We start from the raw sequence: 23,914 nt of genomic DNA, 5'->3' as shown, positions 1-23,914 counted from the left end.
TTTTTTTTTTTTTTTTTTTTTTTTTGCAAAACTATGGGATGCCTAAAGAATTGGCGGCACACATGCACGTAGTCCCATTTCCCAGTACCTACCACTCGTTCGCAAAAGTGTGAATGCTGTTAGCAGCACGTGATGTAAATTGTGGAGATGACACTGACCCCTTCACATTGTGTCTGCCTATATCACCCGTGGTGATCTTCTCCTGCCATGACCCACCCCAAAGGAACCCCATATATATATATATAGACTACGTGAATATATATCTCCTCCGTCAGACGACATATCATGAGTAGGGGGTACGCTAACTTAAATGCTTTTGTTGAGAAAGACAAACAGGACAGATGGTCGACTAACCGGAAGGGAGCTGGAGGAGGAGGAGGGGGGACACATAAGGACAGCAGAAGGATTAACCAAATTGAGCGTCACAAAAATGGGTTTGTTTCGAGGGATTTGAGAAGCCAAGCTTCTGCCAATGATCAGCACCTCTTCTTCATCAGGGGTAGCAGAGGGGGAGACCACCACGATGAGGGAAAGAAGGGGTCCCACCGGGATGTGAGACCCCCTAGGGAGTTGTACGACCAGTCGGAAAGGAGCCAGAGCAGGGCGGACCATCGCGTAGAGCACCGCGTAGAGCACAGGGCTAACCGAAAGGATGACCCCAAGGTAGGACACACCAAACCGCACAAGTCCTCTCATCACCGTCACCACAAGGATGCGCATCGGCACCATCGCAGAGATTCACAACGACACCACCGAGGGGACTCACGACGCCATCACCACCACCCCCAGAAGGAGGTAGTGGACACAAAAGATAATTCATCAGGTGGTCTCCTATGGAATTGCGTCAAGAGTGTATGTTCCTCCTTTGCATCTGTCGTGAAGAAAAATATTTTTACTTACGAAGATGCCACGAATGAGAGCGGAAGAGGAAAAATAATTTCTGACCTTTCCAGGCTTATAGACAAAAATGCACAGAGGAACAAACAAAAGGATCCATTGCAGGACGACCATTCGACTACAACGTTAAGCAGAAACCAAAACCATATGCAAAGGAAGGATAGGAGAAGGGAAGAGGAGTTCCTTGAACAAGGAGATAATGCACTTAATAAATATCACGAGAAAATGCAACGTCGGATGGAAAAAAAAAAAAAAAAAAGCGCATCATATGAATTTTCCGATAACGATTTGAAGAATTTATTTATGCTACATAGTGAGGAAAGGGCGGAAGGTCCATCGCAGGAGGATGCAAAGCGGGTGAAGGGTGGTGAAGGACGTGATGGAAGGAGCGAACGTGTAGAGTTAGGCCCGGGAGTTGTTGAGAAGCTCGACGGGGCGCCCCACCGCGTAGGTGCAGAGGCACCCGTCACAGGAGGGCCGCAGTCAATCCCACACATAATTGTAAACAATGGAAGCTTCACCAAGCGAAGTCAAAAGGAGGATTTGAACTCGAGAGGAAGACGTGCTACCCATTCGTCGGAGGAGGAACACACACTGGGTAGGCTCGGGCGTCTTAATAGGCAAAGTGAAGAGATAAGGAAGAAGCTGGAAGGGGAGAAGGAGGAGGACGAGGGGAAGAAGAGAAAGGGAAGCTTCCCCCTCCCTTCCGCCAGTAGCAACAGGACCAGCGACAGCAGTAGTGATGGAGATGGTGAAAAGGATACACTCCGAAACAGCCTGTACTCGAAGGACAACATTTTCAGGCAGCTGTTTGAAGCAGGACAGGAACACAGCATGGAAGATGGGGACGAGTATGAGGAAGGGGGAGGAGGAATGGAGGGAAAATTGAATGGTAGACAACTCGCTCCGAGCAGTAAAACAAATGCGCCTGATCAAAACGGCTACATAAACTTGGAACAGGGAAAGACTCTCCTTCAAAATGGTCTGCACCAGATGGGAGATCAAATGTCTTCTCTGCAAAACGAGAAAGAGGATAAGTTGTATTATGAAAATATTTTTGAGGATTTCGAACAAAAAGGGAAATCGATGGAGGATCCCGACGACAGCTCAGCGGACAGCTTTAAGAATATCTTCTACAATCGGAGGAAGAAGAAGAAGGGGGAAGTGGCCCCCATGGAACAGAGGGAGAAGACAACCAGCGGAGCAGATGGAGAGGCGAAAAAAAGCGGCTCCGAGGTGGAAGAGATCAACGCAGGAGACGCATCCAACTCAGACGCTGCCTCCAGCTTGGACACCGCCTCACACTCGAAGAGCCCCGCGCACAAAGGGGCGCACTACTTCCGCAGTTACATCAAAAGCAGCGAGGAAATAACACAAATACGATTCGAGTTCAAGCAGCTGATGCAGACGATAGACTCCTTCATTGTTCAAAATTCAACCAGTGAGGAAATTTTTGGAGATAAAAATGCAGCTCAAGGAAATGACCACCACAGCAGTGACACGCAAAACTCACTCAAGAGAGAGAGCAAAAATGAAGCGCCCTACTTAGAGATGGACAAAGGGAACGAGGCAGATGCAGAGGAACAGTCCATGAGGTTTATCGAGTCTGTCACGTCGGAAGATAAAAGTGGGTATGTAATACTTAAGAATGATGAGGAGTCCCTTATAGAAGCACTTGAGAAGCTTCGAATTGAAAAAAGGAAGAAGGACGCAAAGGGGAGGGAACTAGATGACGAGGTAAATCGAATTGACAAAGCACATGCGCCAGGTTTAATAGACCCAGATATTTTCTTCAAGTGCATTAACAAGGACCATTACGAAAAAGCGGCTCAGATACTACGACAGAAGGGAGAAAACCTTGTACTAATAGATAAATTTAATGTCCCTCTTTTGTATTCACAAATAAAATGTTTAATGGATACAAAGTGGCTCAACGATGAGGTCATTAACTTTTACATGAGTATGCTTCAAGAATATAATACGAATAATATTAAAAAGGACACGGCAAATAATTTTTTACCCAAAATTTTTACCTTTAGCACTTTTTTTTTTCAATCCCTGAGCTCAAATGGTACTTACAATTATAACAAGGTGTCTAGGTGGACAAAGAGGAAGAAGGTAGACATCTTTGCCTTCGACTTGATTCTCATTCCGTTGCACGTCGGGGGGAACCACTGGACCTTGGGATCGATTAACATGAAGGAGAAAAAAATTAAACTCTACGACTCTCTGAATATGACCAATACGAAATTCTTCGAGTACATGCGGCGCTACATCGTGGACGAGATGCGGGACAAGAAACAAATGGAGCTCGACGTGTCCGAGTGGGAATACAGCCTGGACGGCCGTTCGGAGGTGAGACGCGTTGACACAGACGAGGTTTTGTACCGTTCAGTGGGGGCCTCTTGTGAGGAGTTATTCGCCGTGTTCGTGGCTTCACCCCCCTTACCCCCCTCTCACCCCTACAGGTCGGAATCCCCTGCCAAGAGAACGGTTACGACTGTGGTGTGTTTACCTGCATGTTCGCCAAGTGCCTAAGCTTTAACCGCAGATTCGACTTCAGCCAACGGGACATTAAAGAAATTCGAATGAAAATGGTGAGTTATGAGAGGAGGGAGCGTGCGCGTGGACGACTTGCCGGGCGGTGACCATTATGTAGATGGTGTCCCGCTGCACCCATCACCTGACTCATTAGTTGTCCAAGCCCACATTCATTCCTTCCTTTTGTTCTCATTCCATTTCAATCCATTTCAATCCGTTTATTGTGTTTCTTTTCCGCGCCCGTCGCGCTGTTGCAGGTTTACGAAATATCGCAGGGCTGTTTGATCTTTTAAGCGCCCCCGAAGAGGTTGCACAAGGAGGAGTCCCCCGCACATGAAGCTTCTACACATGTTTGTTGTTCCCTCACTTAGTCGCATTACGCACCATTTCTTTCCACTTAATTATTTATTTTTTTTTTTTTTTTTGTGCTGTTGCGTGAGAGGTGAAGCTTGTGTCGTTGACACGGGCGATGAAGCCCGCACGTTGGAAGGCAGCCCCCGTCGTCAAGGGCGGCACAACTTTGACCTCCGTTGCGCAACTTAGCTTCTCCTTTTGTCCATAAAGGAGGTCACCGTGTGACAAAAGTGAATGCTCCCTGTGCTCTCTTTCGTGAAATTGCTTTTTTGGTGAAGCGATCGCCAACTTCATTTCATGAAAGCGATGACCGGTTTTTTTTTTTTTTTTTAATTTGTCATTTTAATTAAGGAAACAGAGTAATGTGCGTTTGGGGGTAGTTCCAAAACGCCTGAACAGTTCATACGGACATGTACATACAAAGTCTTTGTTTATGTTTTTTGTTTTTTTTTTTTTTTTTGTGTGTGTGCGTAGTCCCAGCTAGCCATGTCACCGCGGGGAGAACGTCCAAGTGGTCCCCAAAACGAGGTTCAAATTCCCTCGCAGGGGGGACACAGCTGAAGACACACCGCGACGCATTCGATGCGTGCCGAATGATGTATCATCAACTTTATAACATTTCTAAAAAGGTTAAACCACGTCGAACGACTGCGAACCACTTCAGAATGGCACCTGACCATTCAGGTGGAGACAAGACAAGTGGGCTATCTCCGTACCGTAGTCGTACAAAATTGGGTCCCTCCTCTGGTTCATGACTTCGTGTTCGAATATACACTTCTGTAGCTTGTCACTAAGGCGGGTCAGGTCCTGCGCGAGGGGGTAAAGAGGTAAGGTGGTAAGGCGGTGAAGGGATAAAACGGTAACGCGACCTAGTGGCTCCGCCGAGCACGACTGCCAACCCTCCTTGGGGAGGACCGTGCAGTGGGCTTACCCGCATTTGACTGAAGGCGTTGCGCGGAACGTGCACGAATTGAGCGATTTGCGTGCAAATGCTCTCCAAGGTTAGTGGGCCTTCAATCCGAAAAACACCACTGTCATTATCATAGTGGTAAGGACAAATCAAATAAATCACAGGAAAAAGAACCTCCTCAAAATCTTTGGCCACACCGTAGCGAATACTATGCTTAGCTGTATCGACACCGACCACATTAACAGGAATGGAATTCTTTTTTAAAATTTTGGACAGATCAACCATTAAAGATTTCATGCGCATATTCATAAAAATCTCGTTATTGTAAAAAAAAACAAGTGTTTTCACATTATTGTCAATAACGTTCTGCAAATATTCTGGTCTGATGTCTTTATACATGTGTATGTGCTGCTTAATTTGAAATAATTTGCACAATTTTCGCTGCTTCTCATTTTTCTCCTTCATATGTGGGATGTACAAACATATGAGTACATGAGGGAAAAACAACATCAGGGTGAAGCATATGTAAGGCAAAATAGTCGACACATACTGGTACGTGTACTCCTCCTTTGTTAATCTTCTTCTGTCAATGAGGAAGGACGACGGATCTTCGTTCGGTTGGTACCTTTGGATGTTATAGTAGTGTAGCGGTTCAACATTGTACTTGTTGAACAATTGTGTTATTGTACATTTCGTTTTAACTGATCCATGCACACTCGAGATCCCCCCCAATGAGCTGTGCTTCTTCTCCAGATCAACTCCTCTAATGTCTATAAAAATTTCCTTTTTATTTTGGTCCCTATTTAATTTCATTTTTTGAAAATCTTCTTCAAAAAAGTACATATCAAATTCGCTGAGTAAATTTTCCTTTTCCATCATCTGCATAAAATGAGACAAAGAGGAAAAGCTGCTTGGTTTAAAGAGGATCCTTTCATACAATAAATTTTGCTTCTTCAGACGGGTGAAGGTACCCACTTTGTCCATAATGACTGGGGGGAGTCCATCATTTTGTAAAATTTCCAGCAACTCTTTTGTGCATGTGCCTGTTTTTTCCTGACCTGTGCAGGCGATTTTTCCCATCACATTGTTGTGGCTGAATTCTTGGATGGAAATAAATTGGTACTTTTTTCTCTGCTGCCTCGGATTCAGCACAATCCTTAGTAGGCTGTGTGGGGGGGATCTGCTCAGCGGCGGGATCTTCATCAACGGTGGCATCTTCATCGAAAGGGGGGTGGGGTTCACTTTTTTCTCTTTTTTATTTTTTCTCGTGGTGGGAAAACGGGGGACGTATATTTAACCCTTGTAGGTTGGGTCCCTCCCGTTGGAATTGTGGCTCCTTTGTGGCTAGGGGAGGTCCCTAAAATGGGCACCTTCAACATAAATGCGGCCCCTGTGTGGCCGTCCTCCGCGGGTCCCTCCCTCCAAGCCTAACACCAGGGGGCGCGGGACCCGTTCGGAGTGTAGTCCACAAAGAGTCAACAATACAAAGGCATATATGCCCTGGTGCGGGAGGCATATTATACAAACATAACTCTTTATCCACTTGAACTTATGCGATAATACGCACCTGTTCATGTGTCACTCGGTGAGATGGGACAGACGTCTCCATTGGTCAACTCCTTGCGGGAGGGTGCGGGGCAACGAATCCTACAAAGAAGGGATTCCACACAAGAGATGCACAAGTGTTGTTTGTTACTTTGACATGGTGGGTTTCTCACGAAAAAAAAAAAAAAAAAAAGAGCTCATTTAAAACGGGGACTCTTAATTTAAGAACGCTTACATGTAAATGGTGGAGGCGGCATTTTGTCTCCGCAGATGGAATCCCCCCCCACCGAGGTGCGGCAACGAAATGGATACATATGCAAGTGTACACCGGCACGCCGCGGAGGAGTATAAACACGCAATGAAGCTCCCGTGTTTTCCAACGGTGTCAGGCAGAGAACTCTGCGCGTTGGTCATTCGTTTGGCTTACATATTCCTGTTTTGTTTGCACTTTTTCTTTGTGATCCTCCACTTAAATCGATTTAGCTGCCTTATGGGATTATTTCATTTTTTTTTTTTTTTTTTTTTGTTGTTTCCCCACATGTAATCGCGCAACTGGTCAGAATATAATCGGAACACTTGCTCATAATTGTGCATTCCTATCTGTGGATAACTGTTTCCTTCTTTTTTTTTTTTTTTTTTTTTTTTTTTTTTTTGTTTTATTCCCAACGGGAAAGAGTTTACCACTCAGGAGCGGCACGAAGGTATCATAACAACTGGGCCGTCAGTGGAGTGCTTATCCTTTTTTGTTGTGGCGAGGGGAACCTTTACGTAACACAATGCAGAGTAGGTAGGGCGTCCAGCTTTAAGCTGCTTTGTCTCCAGAGAACATGAAGAGGACAAAAACGTCCACTCCAAACGCTCGTTCATATTTTACTTACGTGTATCTGTTTTGTTTTGCCTCGCTCACATGATACAAATTTGTAAAGGTGTAAAATGATGAAGAACATGGTTAGTTACCCAAAGGAGGGGGATAGTCTTCACCTGAAGAAAGAAAAACGCGAGCGAGACAGTAGTGAGAGGCACCCCTGGGGAAGAAGACAATCAACTCGGGAGAGGCCTAATGACAAATGTTACACGTACAGGGGAACATGCGTCAATGAACGGAAAGCCATTGATCAGGCGGAGCAGATGAATCAGGAAAGTTTATTATTGAGTGTGTTGACTGCTGGGGGTGAATATGTTGCAGAGACGGAAGAAAAAGGAGGAGCGGCCAGCACTGTTCTTGTGTCCCATCACGATGGTACTTCACCTGGGTACACACACCATAGTGGAGAAATCAACGACACAGATCGGTGCCGCTCTCACAAAAACAAAAAGGAAAATGCTCAAGTCGATCAACAAGGCATTAAAACATATTACGAGTTATACAACGTGATCAAGTACCATAACATAGGTAGAGACCGAAGGAGGAGTAGGCTGCTCGATTTTTACAAAGAGGTAAAATTGAAGAGGGCGTCTAAGGGAAACCGACACAATGGTGATGTGATGAATGGAGAGAAAGGAAGGGGAAGAAAAATTCACTTACCCTTTGGACAACGGAAAGTGAATCATGAAGACGGTGAAAAGGAAGACCCACTAGAAAATATCTTAAGTCTTGAATGGAAGGACGACAGCTCCTCCAACTACATCCTCCAGTGCTGCAACGACCAGCTACTGAACAAGCAAGTAAAAATACACCACACGGACTTCATCGAAATTGAGGACATTTTTGATGAGAGGAAATTAAGTTTTGTAAAAAATAAAAAATTCTGTTTTTATAAAAATGGAGAAATGGATAAAAAATTCTGCAGAGACAAACAGGGGAGCAAGGTGGACTCTCGGCGGGCCACACAAAGGAATCATCTGAACGGGGCAAAAAGGAAGCAGCTGAACAGTCTCAACAGTGTAGAGGTGGAGGAAGAGCAGGAAGCGCTAGAAGAAGCGCGACAGGGTAGTCGGTCATCCTGTGAGGGGAAGAACACTTATGGGTGTCTTCCCCACCCAAATGAGAATCTCAATCAGGGGATCATCACAGGGGAAAGCCCCATTGGGGAGGAAACCCTCCAGGAGGACTCGCATGAACAGAGAGGTGATCACTCTTCCGAGGTGCAAATGGAAGACATAGACCTGCCGGATGGCCTCTCGGGGCCCAGTAAAGTAACTACTCCTTCCCAGGATGAGAAAGAACCCGTCCCGGGAGGAAACAGCTCAAATGAGCAAATCGACCCGATCGACCAGATCGACCCGAGCGAGGTGGACATCGACGGAGAGTTCGCCTTTGAGGAGGGGGATGATGACGAGTTTGCAAATGACAAGGGAAGTACCCCCAAGAATGTGGAAGACAATTTAGTGGAGAAGGAAGTCTCGAGCGTCGAGGGCAATGCGAACGAGGACGATAGCTTCCTGTCCGATCTCTACCTGGGGGACAAGGACGATACAAAAGGGGAAGGTGCAGACGAGCTTAAGGAAGCCGATGAGGAGTATGACTTGGACCGCGAGTTTGAAGAGGTGGAAGTGAAGGAGGCGCTTGACGGAGGACAGGATGAGGACAGCTTGATGAATTTGTTGGCGGACGAGATGGTGGTGGGCAGCGACGCCCCAGGAGGGGCAGAGGTGGAATTTGAGCAGGAGGATGGGTTGATCAGTCAGTTTGAGGAGGAGGGACTGGTTGGTGAATTTGAGGAGGAGGGACTGGTTGGTGAATTTGAGGAGGAGGGATTGGTTGGGGAAAGCGCCGAGTCAAAGTTGCATCAACACGATGCCGACTCAGGCAGTGTTGCAAAAGTAAGCGACCTGTTTGACGATTTAGACGTGGGAGAAATGGGAGGGGAGGCAGAAAGGGAAGATTCTCTACTGCGCGAACTGGACGAAGTGGACTATGGGAAGGAGGAGCAGAAGGAGGGGGACAATGACGAAGGGACAAAGCATGAACAGGCCCCATCGAGGCAGGCACAGCAGGACGGAGAAGACGATGCCCCCATGCACGTGAACGTGGAACAGGATTTTATTAAGGACCTGGGCTTAACGAAGGAAAGAGAAAATATCACATACAACGTCATGATGTACCCATATGATAATCTGGCAGATGGTCTGAATGGGACAAACTACGCAGGGGTCCAGCAAAAACAAATGGCTTCTCGGGAAAACAAATACAAGGGGGAGAGTTACGACTTTTTTAAAAACATATATCGTGATTATTCTAATCAAGCTGATGAGTCCCATCAGTCCAATCAGTCCAATCAACCTAATAAACGGAGTGACGACGAGCTGCACCTCTTCGGCGCAGACATCACAAAAAATGCTTACCTGTACATGCTTGAAACGTATGCACATTTGTACAAATACAATCACGTAAACGTTTTGAACCCCTTCAGTGGTAAAGATTACACTGATTATGTTTTTAAGGACAGGAGGATGGAGAGCGAGTTGATATATGATGAAAAAATTATTGAAGAAGTTTTTACAATTGATGAAGGGGAGAGAAAGTGGGGGGAGGGGACAACACTTCGTCACGGTGCAGGTATAGCTACACATGGAGAACGGTCCGTTTATAAAAAGGAGAATGAAAAGGAAAGGGATATTCGACGTGATTTCTTTATAAAGGGGGGAGTAGCAGGACCGACCACGCAACAGGTGGAGGGGTACGCCTCGGTGATGACGCCAAGTGGTACTCACGGAGAAGGTATGATGATGCATCAGTACAAAAGAAATCAGGGCAACATTCATGGGTCCACCTCCTTTATGAAGCAAACGAACGAAATGTTTTACCTGCACATGGGGACACAAGCATTTGATTTTAACTACACGGGTGATGGGGTTGCGGCTGGAGATGGTCCATGGCAGCATGTTCACCTGGACAATTTCACAAGCATATGGAATCATTTGTATTCTAAGAGGAAGCACTTGGAAGGAAGAGAAGAAAAAAAAAACTTCATCTTAGAAGAAATAAATAAAAAGCTAGCTAACCAAATACAAAGGAATGAACAAATTACATATCTGTTGAAGAATTTTTTTTTAAGGAAACCCCCCACATCTGATATGTTGCTCAACTCACTCATTTGTTCACGTGATGAGTTTAAGCAGGTTTTCAATCAGCAGTACGATTTTTCCCTGTTGGAGACTGTCGCGAATGACACCTCAGAGGGGTCGAATTTCAATTCCATCTCGCTTAATCACATTGGTGATGCGTTGCATTCTGTTGTGAAGAAGAGAGAGGCGATGGACCCCCTGGCTGCCCCATTCGGAGTGACCACATTCCCCACAGAACATGCATCCACTAACCCAAATGAACAAACCAATATCTTTATTCAAAATAAAGAATTGAGACTTGGGTGTATCGAGAATATTTTGAGCAACAGTAAAAATATTTTTTTCTTTACTAATCTCAAGTTAGACACTTGCTATAAGAAGAGGAACCCCCACGAAATTGAAAACGACCGAGTGTCCCTCAGCACTGTATATGTGCACACCCGTATGGCCAATGCATATTTTTACAATTACGAATTATCAAATAAGAAGGGCGTTATTGCTTTTTCTCGCTTCCACAAGTTAGACTTTAGGACTTCCATCGCGGCACGCTCTTGTCTGGACCCTAGGGAGGACGGCCAATCGGACCGACCCGATTATGTGCAGCGGTTCGATTATGTGCAGCGGCTCGACTATGTGCAGCGGCCCGATTATCTGCACCAAGCGGAGGGGGTGAATTTGAGCGCGATCAAGTGGAACGTGCTGAGGGCGGCCATACGCAAGGGAGGCGTTCTAGGCGACGCCTTTTTTGACTCACCGAGGAGGGAATCGACGGAGGACCTGACCAGCGCCGTACGAGTTGCCCACTCGGTAGAAACGGCCAACTCCGTAGAAGCGGCCAACTCCGTAGAAGCGGCCAACCCAGTACAAGTACCCAAGCTAACGCTCAAGCTGAACGCCAAGAGCATTCTCCCCCCAAAGACTCAACGCCGCGCAGAGCACCAACTCGACCTCCTGACGAACCTACTTCTCGACCCAGAGTTCAAAATCAGTAGTAGCTACAAAATTGATAAATGGGACATACAAAACAGATGCGAAAAATTACCCATGCTTAATTATAATGAACAAACGAAACAGGAAAACCCAGCCTTCTTCTTCTACGACACTTCATGCTTACATCTGTGTGATGATAGCCCCCTTGTGATTCTCGAGTATGTAGAAAGAGATCCGATGGTGCTTCCAAAAATTGGTATGAACAGCAAGGTGAAACATTATTTCATGTGTAAGAATGAAGAGAAATTGTTCTCCTTTGATTTTAAGAGGAGGGTGAAGAGGGACGTGGAGCCCTTCGGGGAGATCAACGTAGTACACCAACCCATCAGCTACTTTGGCGTCACCGTCCGCACGAAGAAGCCGACCCAGAAACTTAGTTTCCTCGAAAATGAACTCTTCAAGGCATTCCTCTTCACCCCGCCCGTGTACCTCGCGGGAGGAGGGGAAGGAGCGGAAGCTCTGCCTGATGGCGAAGAAGAGGAAGCGGGTGAGGTGAATAACCATCTTACCGCTCCCCAGAGTACCCCACCACGGCCAAACGAAACAGGTGTAGGGAACTCCCCTCAGAACAGCAACCAGGAAAACCTCTTTTACGAAACGGACTTTCTCCTCATAAGGAACACCTGCGTAGGGTCTCAGAGCAGAGTTTTTTTGAAGCCGCTCCATGTGGATGTAAACTTGTACAAGGAGGTCGCCAAGGAGAAGAGAGATGCGTTGAGGGATGCGTCGAGAGATGCGTCCCAGGGGGAAGTTAAAGAAGCCATTACGGGACGTATGCCCGTAGGGGAGGAGCAGGAGGAGGAACAGGAAGATGCGGATCAAAACGAAGGAGAAGCAGTACTGGAAGACAACACCAACCATGGAGAAGACACCCCCTGTTCGCCCCCTCACAACTGTGTGTTTTACAATGTAGGCTTCCTCGACCTGCATGTGGACATGACCAACCCAACGTATAAAAAGTACATCACAGAAAAGAGAAATTATGTACGCAGCTGGCTGGTGAAGTTAATACAAAAGCACAAACTTAAGGACACGAAAAAAATTAAAGAAATGTTAAAAGCAAAATTAAACACTTTTATTAATGAAAAGGATATGAACGCAATTGTTAAGTCGCTCGACTTGAATGTGTTATTGAGCAAAAACTACCTGAACGAGGAACAACACAAGAATGTTTTTACTTTAAAAAATGTATGCACGATAGAGTGTACATACCACTACCTACAGTTGCTCAAATACGAAGGAATTAATTTTAATAAAATGATGGAAGAGGAAGACAAGCTAGATAAACTCATTTCCGTCCTCAAAGTAGAACGAGTAAGAGCAAAACAGAATATGGAAACCATGAAAAAAAAAATGAAAATGACTTACAAAAGATATTGTTATAAGAAGGAAGCAAAGACTATAAATTTTGAGCTAAAAAAAAAACACATTAATATAAAATTAATAAAGAATTACAATTACGTCGGTTCACATTTTTACGACAGACATATGTTGCACTACTTGCTGTACATTAAGTACCTTATTTCTTGTTCCCCCTGGAATGTGCTAAAAGATTTCAGCTGCGCACCATCGCAGGGGACCAGGCAGGGAGATGACAATGTTGCGGGGGAGGATGCAGACGGAACAGAAGCGGGAGTAGCAGATGGAGGAGGAGGACGACGAAGGAGGAGAAGGAGAAGGAAGAAACATGAAATGAAAATGAACAAGAAAGAAAAAACAAAAAATAAAATTAAGAGGAAGAGAAGGAGAGGCAGAAAGACAGATAACGCCACTAAGGGGGATGCCCCTTCCGAGGTGGACTGGTGGGAGGGAAACCACAGTGGAAGAAGGAGAGGCGCAACGGTAGAAAATGCAAACGGAAGAGGGAGGAACAGGCCCGGCCAAGATCAACCGTTCACATCGGACGAACAGGAAGATGATGATGAGGAGGAGGACGAGGAGGAACCCACCAGGGAAGACGTCTCGAGTGAAGAAGACGAGTATGGAGGCCAAGCAGTGGCAAAGAAAAAGATGCAGTCCAGCACAAGGGAGGATCAGTCAGAGGACTCCACTGTGGAAGGCACACATCCGGAGGAGGAGGAAGAAGAAGAACAGCCGCAGAAGCGGACGAGGCGACGACGCAAAGGTGCAGGAAGAAGGGGAGGAGCGCCAAATGAAGACAGCAAGAACGATGATCAGGAAACAGAAAAAGAAACAAACGATAAGAGACCCGACTCTGGGGCAAATAAAAAAAAAACGAGGAAGAATTATTCATACGCAACGTACCTGTTTAATCATGTAGTGTGTAACGAGGCCCTCACGCAAAATAAAAACAAATCAAATGAGGAAAATGGACCCCAACAGAAGCACGACCCGAGGAGGAATGACAAGTCTGTCGCCTCCAACTGGACAGGAAAGGCCAAGCTGTTCTCACGAAACGGTAGTGTGCACAGGAGGGAAATGGCCAATAGAGATAAAAGGGATGAAAAGAGGACCGATAAACGAATTGAAAAAAAAGGTAGCCGTATGTATGGTGCGAATAATAAAGGTTATGTCTTTCACGGCAAGGGAAAATATAACTTTAGTTACTTCCACACGAAGAAGAGGTTGGGCTTAGATCGAGATGAGGTAGTCAGTGGGGGGAGGTTTGCAGGACCCCAGGGTGAACGTCGAACAGGCAGGTATGAAGAAGAGGGAGAGAGAGAAGCAGAGGGAGAGCAGGGAAACACAGATGATGAGGTAGAAGATGTGGAGGATGATCAATCCAATTTTGTTAAACGGCACCGCGCTAACCCTGATGGGCACGCACCAGATGCGGGAGGAAACAATCAACTGGCACGTGGAAAAAGGCACATGCGCGGTGGAGTAGGCAGAATGAACGAAGAACCGGAGAAAAAAAACACCAGAAGTGAGAGCGCGCCCTGTACTACCCGAATCGTGGCTCATCTGACCTCGAGAGACATTGCGAAGGCGCTCCTGTCCATTGGATTTAACATGGCCGAGCTAAGGAAAATGAGTAGAAGCGATCAAATAAGTAAGCTCAAGGCATGCATCCGGAATGGCAGAGTAAACGCACAAAATAAAATTATCTACACTTGCATGGTGAAAAAAATTATCATGGAACAATTTAAGAATCTGCATGTACCGGTTCATTTGAAGATGAACAACAACGTGTTGTACATGAGCGAGAGGAAGGGGGTGGCAGGAAGCGATCACACCGGTGGTTCCCTGGAGGGGAATAGAAGCAACGCCCTCGTAAATGCCTCCAACGCGCTACGCCAGGGGGAGAATGGCTACCCAAACGAAGACTACACCAAACTGTACATGCAAAGTAAGCAGAAGAGGGTTGAGAAGAATCGCATTAAATTATTGAGGAGCTTTTTTCAATCCCCTGCCAGTGACGCAGACGAGTATGCCTCCTTGTTCTTCTCGTCCTCCTCATCGTCAAGCACGACAGATAGCTCCTCAGAGTCCTGCTCAGACGACACTTCCCTCCGTCTGGGGGACGAAACCATGTCTAGCAAAATCAAGCAGAAGGATAAAGGGCCACACATGGGAGGTAAGCACAAGCGGGCAGGTCGCGGATGGGACCATGAACAATCGGAAGAGGAGGCGGAAGAGGAAGAAGAAAAGAAGCACCTCGAAGTGATAAGGGAAATACAGACCAAGAAAAACAACTACGAGGATAATAAGAATAATTATAAAATGGTGCATTGTCTCAAATGGACAAGGGTGTATGTAAACAGGAGCGACCATAACAACGATGGAGTTGGTGGGCACGCAAATGCACCTTTCCAGAGGTATGAACAATTCAAAGGAGGATGGGACGAAAATTATAATGGTGGTGGGGAGGGTGCCGTACACCGGTCAGGTAAAAACCCCTCGCACATGTTGTTTCCTCATCCGGGAAAGACACAAGAATCATTAGACAATGCTAGACGAGCAGACAAGAGAGACCAAGCCATGTTGAAACACCCCATGAAAGACATGGACCATTTTCTGTTCGATGAAAAAGCAAAAATCGAAAGGGTCCACACTGTGTACATATATGGAGAAAAAAATATCAACACCTTTCTTCGGTGGAAAAGCTTTAGATCTGTGGTCAGAAAATATTTTACTCTCGTGAATGCAAATTATATGAATGAACATGATGTGGGGGATGAAGGAACCACCATGAGAGATAAAGTAAGTCACAGGGATAATGCACCAGGGAATAGGGGCCCTCATTTACATGGTGACGATGATGCAGATGAAAGTCTTGCACAGGATAATTTATTCTCAAATGGAGTGAAGAAAAGAAGACATAGGAGACGTAGGCGAGGAATGGAAGCAGGAGGTGTAGGCATGACGACAGGCTCCATATATTCTGCCCCCACCTTCAAAAACGTCCTTCGAATCTTCCCCACCATCGGAGAAGAATTAAAGACGTGGCACTCGGGAAAGAAGCACACAAATAAAAATGATTTGAAACAAGAGAAGGAGAAGAAGAAAAAGAGAAGGGGTAAAATTATGCACGAGGGTAGTAACAAAGGAAAGGAAAGGAAGAAACGCAAAAGAGGAGAGTTCTATGTGGATATGAATACCAGCGCGGGAAAGCTCATGGGAAGAAAATACGTTAATACAAATTATTCTGTTAATATTAAGATGAACAAACCGATACATACATCTGCATCTATGGCAGCCTCGAGACGTAGGAGGTTGTATCCCTCGGCGATTGATCAGACTGCCCAGGGGGCCCTGCAAAAAAGAGGAAAGAGCAGGAGACGAAGAACCGTCACTGCTGCCGCTGCTGCTGCGTTGAATGGTAAAATGAAAAACTCCAGGAGGGGATTCTCTAGCGACTTTACCAATGAGGACGACGAAGCAGGGGAGGAGACCCCCGCAGAAGTGGAGGGAGACACGGACGAATGGGATGAGGCGGATGAGGCCGCAGAATATGCCATGGCGAAGGAAACGAACGAAGCGCGCAAGCGAAGACAACTGAGGAGCCAAGTGTCCAAAAGCAAGAGCTCCTTGACGCTGTCGTTGAAGGATGAAGAGGAAGATTCGTATCGAACGGGTAACAAAAGGAAGAGGGCAAGGGAAGAAGTAGAAAAGGGAAGCGATAGGAGGGCCAAAAGGGGAGACCTGACGGAGCAGTTGAACGATGAACACGAGCAACATCTCCCGCCAAATGCGCCTCACACAGGTGAAAGGAACATCAGAAGAAGCACGAGCTTACTAGTAGACGACAGTGCAAACGCAGCCATCGGATTCAATGAAAAGAATGATGGAGAAAGCGCAAGGAAAAAAATGAAAAAAGGAAACACGTATAACAATATAAAGGAAGTCATTGAAAGATTTAATGAGCTTCTCATGTCCATCATGTCGAGCATCGCAGAAGTGATGAACTACAAAGCCTTCCTCAACGAAGTGAACGAAAGTTACGCCCCCATGTACTACACAATTATTAAAAAGCCCATGTATATAAACAAAATAATTTTCCGGTGCAAAAAAAGAAAGTACAATAGTTTAAATGTTTTTTTTGAAGACGTTAATTTGATCGTTAGCAATTGCAAACTGTATAATACTCCCACGTCGGTCAGTGCATACCTCTGTGTCATCGTGGACAACATGCTTCTTGACATTGTTAACAAAGTCAAGTCCGATGAAAACTTACAAAATTATAATAATATCCTCATCGAACACTTTTATAAGAACAAAAGTTTGAATAACACGTGGGAGAGCCTCAGCATGGATATGGGAGGGGCAGCAAGTCAGCATAGTGGGGGAGGCTTAACCGTTGCAAACAACTCCGTGTCATCCGTCAACATGCAGTCCAACGAGGTGAACTCGAAGGACGCACCTGCGGGGGAGGGCACGTGAGCACACCTTGAAATGGCTACTTTGGTTTACAGTCCTAGCGCTGTGACAAACATGCGGGGGGGAAGGCCATCCATAACTTTTTTTTTCCTTTTCTTTTCCCGCTTCATAGGGCAGAATGCACCCCTGTGCCCCTCCCCCCAACAAACATATATACCTGTCGCATTTGATACTTTTGGAGAGAAATGCTTTAATCCAATTTGGTCATATATCAAAGTTGTCTTTTTTTTTTTTTTTTTTTTTTTTTATACACACCGTACATACGTGTGTGTGTGTGTGTATTGTTATCGCCTGACTTGTTCATTTTTTTTTTTTTTGAACGACAAATGTCCTACATAATAGACGCTTCGAATTGACGTATCGGCAAAGTCAGTATGGTGGGGGGCGATAACTGTTGAACGTTTGCCCTCTGGGAGGCCATCCCAGACAAGGAAAAAAAAAACAACAAAAAAAAAAACATCACTTATTGTTTCGTTCCACGCGAATGAATAGCAGTTGTTCCTTCTACTTTGGAACACCGTCGTAAAAAGAGGGTTTATAGTGGATGCAACTGATAGTACAGCGGAACACAAGGTAAAATGACGCGACAAGTTGTGTAACCATCAAATCTGTCCCCGGATAACTCTTCATACACGCTTAGCACCGTCAGTTGGGACATACAAAAAAAAAAAAAAAAAAATTAAAAAAAAAAATAAAATAAAACAAAAGGAAAATATGCACAGGGGGATTCTTCTATTCGATTGAAAAAAAAAAAAAAATGCCAATTGGGGCTCCGCAAAAAGTTGCGGCGGTGCGCAAGTGGGAACAAATGTGTAGCGGGCAATGGCAACAGGGGAAACAAAAATAATAGGTGAATCGAAGCAACGTGAAGCAAAGTGAAACAACGGAGGTGCTACCGTCTTTATGACCACACCTTTGTGAGAACACACGCGCCAGCGATGCCAACCCAACTTGTGGGGCAATCCCAGGAAAGATCCCCCTTACCCCAAACTTCCTTTGTGTAATCCCCTCGAGTGGATTGAAGTCGCGGCCAGGTCCATCCCCCAAATTCTTGCGTAACACAGATGTGTGTAACACTTCCTTTCATTCTGTTTAGTAAGAGTATCCCCCTCTTTTTTTTTTTTGTTCTCCCTTTGCCGACAATTGGGGGGGGAAGGTGTGAAGTGCTGCACCAAGGGGAACGATCCCGCAGAGAGCTTCCGTCCCCCGCGCGCAAGCCACACACGTTCCCTTTTCTGTGCTGCGTCTGCAGAAGTGACGATATGCACTGTGTGTTTTTACCTCAAGGGTGTGTACTGGCAGGGCTCGGTGGCGCAACGCAGCAGAGCAGAGGTACACATTGCCCCTCGTTACTTAACCGCGCTACCACAAGGCGTCACGTCTGCTCTTCCCCACTACCCGCTCCCCCGTGATGAAACCCTATAGTATAAAGCGGACGTATGAGTGCCTGTATACGCACCAGAAAACACAGAAGAGTAAAAAATGGCAAGAGGGGTACTGCGAAATTATAGCAAGCTATGGGGTCATCAAAATGAACCTCCTGAACCAAAATAGAAGTTGCATTGAGACCTCACTGAGTTGTGAAGCAGCATTCAACAACATAGAAGAGGAGATAGAACTCCCCAAGCATTTGATTCAGTTCGTGGACATGACCAATTATGACGAGGATATCATTACAAATGAAACCAGCAAAAAAAGAAGACATTTATCTAGCACACGAAATGAAGAATCTGTACATGCAAATAAAAATAAAAAAATCACAGCACACTCGGGGATAAAAAATTCAAGAGAATCCATAGGGTGGGAGGCACCCACAGTGGACAATCAAACCGATTCTACCTCATTGACTGTTCGCACCACAGATAGGTATATGTGTACTAATAGGGACTTTGAAAGGCCAAGGCGGATAGGAAAACACGTGCATGTGGACAAGGACGAAGACTTACATGGTGAAGCGACACAACATGTGGACGCAGACAATTCTGTGGCTGACTCATCAGAAGGAGAATACCAAGACAGGGGGAAAAAAAAAAAAAATTCAATGCATACAATCGCATCACGCAATGTGTCCAACACGAGTGAGGACAAAGAACGAATCAGTGTAACCTACACAAACATACGTACCTTTAACACAAATAAAAAAAATGTCAAGTGGTATGATGGGTTCCTCGTGAAGAAAAACGATCTCCTAGAGCTTTATAATGACTCAGGGGGAAGGCTATACGTTCGCAGTACTGATGAAAATATGCAACAACAGGAGTATGTTCAGTTCGGGGGTTACATCGTGTACAATGATTTCTCTGTCCACCTTGCGCAGCATCAACAAGTAAATGCTGGGACGAATGTCGGAAGAACTAGTGACATGTTAAAAGGTGCTAGCCTCGTGCATGGGGCGAGGATACCTGCACAGTTACATCAGATGCCAGGGAGGAAGGGCGACTCGGAGGGGGATACTAACGCTGATGAGGAGGAAGAGACAAATGAGGAGGCGGATCCTGGTTCAGATAATAATTATCGTGTCGACTCCACCGCGTCCATAAAGCGACGGGCGAATCAAAACCCCGACGCAGAGGCAGTAAGTCTGTTCAACAAACATACAGAAGGGAACGAGTGGCCCTCTTGTCCTTCTGAAGCGAACCGCAGCCACATGGATACTTCACCAATAACAAAGGAGCAACTTAGGACGGATGACCACGGCGGGGACAGTGACTCTATTGGGGAAGGGTGTTGTCAGGACCGTCAAGTGCACCACCATCGGGGTCGTTGTGAAGCGGGTCGTTGTCAAGCGGGTGGTGATGAACCGGGTGATGATCAACCGGGTGGGCGACGCCGATGGAAACGGGTGGAGGTCCCCCTGTACAAAAACCCAAAGGGGCGTAGCGCCGCATATGTGTGCTCCTCTTGCAGACACAAAATCAACACATACGAGGAGATCATTAATATAGCTAAAGTGGTTAGTGAGAATAATTTTGCGTGGGTGAATCCACGACGAAATGTTATAAGACTTACACTGGGTATCAAATTGCTCAGCAGGCGTGTTAGGAAGGGACTGCCCCCGCGACCGCCTCCGAGTGGTGGGAACAGCGGTCACCACAGAGATTGTGATAGAAGGCCCTTCTGGGGGGACAGAAATGGTGAGACGCAACCCTTCTCGAGTGACAGAAACGGTCAGATGAGGCCCACCTGGGGCGACAGATACGGGGACAAGCAACAACCCTACGGTCATGACAGAGTGCGTGACAAGCAAACGTACCGCCATGACAGGGTGGGTGAAGACAGCGCCCATGACAGAGATGGTGACAAGCGACCGTACGGCAGCTCCACCGAGGCGAACTCGAATGGGGAAGAACCTGGGGAGGCAGCCACGTCGGAGGTGGAGTGGGACGCAAAAAATCAGCAGCACGTTGAGATGATCCGTGATGTAAGCTTCGAGACGAATTACCAGGAGGAGATACACAAAGTAGAATCATCCGCCACCATAGAAGGTCCCCACCTGAACCCGTATGAAATAAAAAGTCTGAAGAATTTTGCCTGCACGAATAGCGGGTTCAATGCATCCCAGGTTGATCAAGTCTGCAGACAAAATTTATTCCTACCCATGCATATAAGCATTTTAAAAGAAAAAGACGATATGAAGAAAAAAGTAAAAAGTATAAAATTTCAGAGTATCCCCAATTTCTTTATTAACAAGTTAGAATATATTCAGTCCTTTATGAACGCTACCCTTTTTCATATATACTATCAAGTCCAATGTAAGTTACTCTGTCTCCACGATTACTTGGTACCCTTGTTAGATGAGATGAGGGGGGACTATGTTAGGGTTGGCAGATCCCTACGACACAGCAGCATGCTAGAGATGGTGAACTACATGAAAGGGCATTTTGTTGATTCAAGAAGTGATGAAGATTTGCCCACTGTAAGTCGTCACCTACAAACTAATCACCCCAATGAGGAAGGGAACAAAAAGAAGAAAAAGTACCACCTCGACGATGATTATACCTTGGTGATTCGAAACATTGAAGTGTTATGTAGCTCAGAGGAAGAAACGACTAATATGTTTGGTGATAATAAAAACCAGGACCGAGTTTCACATTGTTTTGTGAGTGAGTCGGATACCAAACCGAAGAGATTTTTTATTAGAAGAACTGAAAAAGATGTCTTACTGGTAAATAAAAAAAAAACAAATAAACTTACAAAAGAAGAAGATATAAATAAATATGTGCACATGAATCATCTAATCGTTATGAGTAGAGGGATGTCGTCCTCCCCATCTCCTTCCCCCGCCTGGGTGAAAGATCAACATTTACTTCTTTTTGTCGCCAAATGGAGTAATTTTAAGCAGAACTACCTCGAGATATACCCCCTAAACGTTAATACCTTTTCCTACATGAATGAAGCATTCCATGCCGTGCAAAGTGTAAAGTCAAAGGAGTTTTTATACTTCCTCAAGAGTTACAAAGTGAAGTCTTTTTCTTCTTGTCTCTTTCTGGTCAATTTAGGGGATCACCTAGATAATTTAAAACACCTTTTTTTTTTCCACCAAAATTTAGAAAAAGGAATGGTTCCACTCAGTAAATTATTCAGCCCTCCTTATGTGAACAAAAGTGACACACTACAGGTTGATGGGTTGCTCCAGCAGATCGGCATCAGGACGTCTGCATGGGGTTCTTCTTCCGACCTCATCGACCTGCACAATGTCGGGGTCGATTACATGGATGACCTTCTTAGCAGACTCCGTAACGACCGACAACTGAACCAGAGGCAGAAGTGGGTCATCGAGTGCATCTTGGCCTGGTTCCGATGCGGCACGGAGAAGAAGTGTGACCAGAGCGAGACCACCTCCTCGGCTGGAGAACCGAGCGAAGACGAGCTGCCGCCACCGACGTGCGACGACACACGCACGGCCACCCACCGCGGAGACAGCATCCTCGTCAATGGTATATTCGGGTCGGGAAAAAGCACCCTCATCTGCAACGCCATATGGTACCTTGACCAAGTGCTAACCCATGAAGAGAAAGCAGCAAAGGCGGCAAAAGCTAAAAGAGGCCAGACAATTGATCAGGGAATAGAGGAAAGAAGCGGCCACAATGGTGCAAGTGACGGAAGCGACGGAGATGAGGAAAACCATTTGGGCGAAACAAGCCCTCCCCTACTTACCCAAATGGATCACAGAAAACCCAGCCAATACAAGAAAAAAATACTCCTCATGTGTAATACAAATCTGGCAGTAGATAATATCCTACTGAAGCTGAAATTCCATTTTGATTTTCATGATTATGCTAGAATTGGAAATATATTTGAAATTAATTTTTTTTTAATAACAAATTTTATTAGTATAAATTCGAATGAAGAGAGGAAGGCGATCGAGGTGAAGAATTACGTACAGAGTCTTTCCCGCTCCGCTAAGTGTACACCCACCATTAGTAGTGACCCTTCCCTCAGCGAGAGTGTTTCACCTACCCGGGCTGAACCCAAGCTGCATAAAATAAAAGACATGGACAAGCTTATTGAAGCGTTGATGAAGAGGAATAATTTCGTCTTCCGAAACAAGTACAGGAACAAGAGGGTCATAGCAGGTACATGTAAAAGTCTTCAAATATATGAAAAACTAACTACAATAAAAAAAAGCATTGATTATCTTATAGTAGATGAGTGCACCCAGATAGATGAGCTGACTCTGTTTCAGTTTTTACTCAAATTTGAAATTAGAAAGTTCCTCCTCATTGGGGATGTGAAGCAGTTGGGGGTTGTACTCAAAAGTCCAAGTGATTTGAAAAGAAGCATGTTTTCGCGTCTGGTCGAGAATGAGCTCTTTATAAAACACCACTTGGCAGGAATAGGGGTTGTAACGAGGGACCAGGGTAGTAATAAGAGAGGCTCTCGTATTGCAGAAGACGCGGAGGGTACTGAGGAAGGGCCTATCGATCGCATCGTTCACCGTGTGAGAAGCATGAGAGCAGCAGAATATTCCGCCCTTAGAAGTTACCTATATGATAATATGTTCGCTCTTCATGGAGGGGACAACCATACATATGAAGGGGAGGATATGAATGAGGAGAATCCTTCACCACGAACGACGCTCTGTACAGAAACGTCCATGCAGAGAGTAGTAGCACCACGTGCAGGTATCAATCACCTCATACTTATGAATGAGCAATTCAGATGCCACCCTGAGATTAGCTCCATATGCAGCCACCTCTTCTACAATGGTCTAATAAAAAATGCATTGTGCACAGAGACCATCCCACTCATGTACAAGCGTTACGAATCTCATGTTAATTTTATTCTATTGAAAAATGCACCTCGAGAAATGACCTTTCAGTCAACCTTTACCAATGGAGAAGAGGCGAAAATCATTTTGGCGCTCTGTGAGAAAATGGTTGGGTCTTCTTCCATCGACCCTGAACAGATAGGAATAATTTCCTTGTTCAAAAACCAAGCATTTTATATTAAGAATAAAATGAAGCAATCTCCTTATTACGAGCGCCTGCGAAATGTGAAAGTCAACACTGTGGACTCCTTCCAGGGGATCGAGAAGGACATTATTCTCTTTTCCTGCGTCCTGGGCGAGGTGAACGGAGTAAGCAAACTTGAAAGAGTGCGCCACGATCACACCACTGACTGGCGTGATGACTCCTTCCATGCGTTCTGTAACAACAGGAACCGCATAAACGTTGCGCTCAGTAGGGCGAGGAGCCAGCTGATAATCGTCGCCCAGAGTAGCTTCGTGGAGAGCAATCGGGTGTGGAGTTACATCAAATCTCGCGCAAAGGTCTACCACTACGATTGAAGTGGGGGTGAATCGCATCGTTTGCGTAAAAAAAAAAA

General features: G+C 45.6%; 4 protein-coding genes across 4 annotated transcripts; 3 read left to right on the top strand and 1 right to left on the bottom strand.

Moving 5' to 3' along the window:
* Positions 1-285: 285 nt before the first annotated feature.
* On the top strand, positions 286-3,545 carry AK88_01608 (uncharacterized protein; the record flags this gene model as incomplete). The annotated part of the gene is made up of 2 exons (XM_012479243.1): positions 286-3,252; positions 3,366-3,545. 2 exons carry the CDS (start codon positions 286-288, stop codon positions 3,543-3,545), a joined length of 3,147 nt encoding a protein of 1,048 aa, XP_012334666.1.
* Positions 3,546-4,452: 907 nt separating this feature from the next.
* On the bottom strand, positions 4,453-5,917 carry AK88_01607 (uncharacterized protein; the record flags this gene model as incomplete). The annotated part of the gene is made up of 2 exons (XM_012479242.1): positions 4,453-4,599; positions 4,724-5,917. The coding sequence occupies 2 exons, from the start codon at positions 5,915-5,917 to the stop codon at positions 4,453-4,455; spliced, it is 1,341 nt and encodes a 446-aa protein (XP_012334665.1).
* A 1,263-nt stretch (positions 5,918-7,180) lies between these two features.
* Positions 7,181-17,089, top strand: AK88_01606 (uncharacterized protein; the record flags this gene model as incomplete). Its single annotated transcript, XM_012479241.1, has 1 exon — positions 7,181-17,089. One exon carries the CDS (start codon positions 7,181-7,183, stop codon positions 17,087-17,089), a length of 9,909 nt encoding a protein of 3,302 aa, XP_012334664.1.
* Positions 17,090-18,497: 1,408 nt separating this feature from the next.
* On the top strand, positions 18,498-23,876 carry AK88_01605 (uncharacterized protein; the record flags this gene model as incomplete). The annotated part of the gene is made up of 1 exon (XM_012479240.1): positions 18,498-23,876. The coding sequence occupies one exon, from the start codon at positions 18,498-18,500 to the stop codon at positions 23,874-23,876; it is 5,379 nt and encodes a 1,792-aa protein (XP_012334663.1).
* Positions 23,877-23,914: the final 38 nt, after the last annotated feature.

This window comes from Plasmodium fragile (genome assembly GCF_000956335.1).
Source record: "Plasmodium fragile strain nilgiri unplaced genomic scaffold supercont1.14, whole genome shotgun sequence".
NCBI lineage: Eukaryota > Apicomplexa > Aconoidasida > Haemosporida > Plasmodiidae > Plasmodium > Plasmodium fragile.
This window is presented reverse-complemented; position numbering and strand designations above follow the sequence as displayed.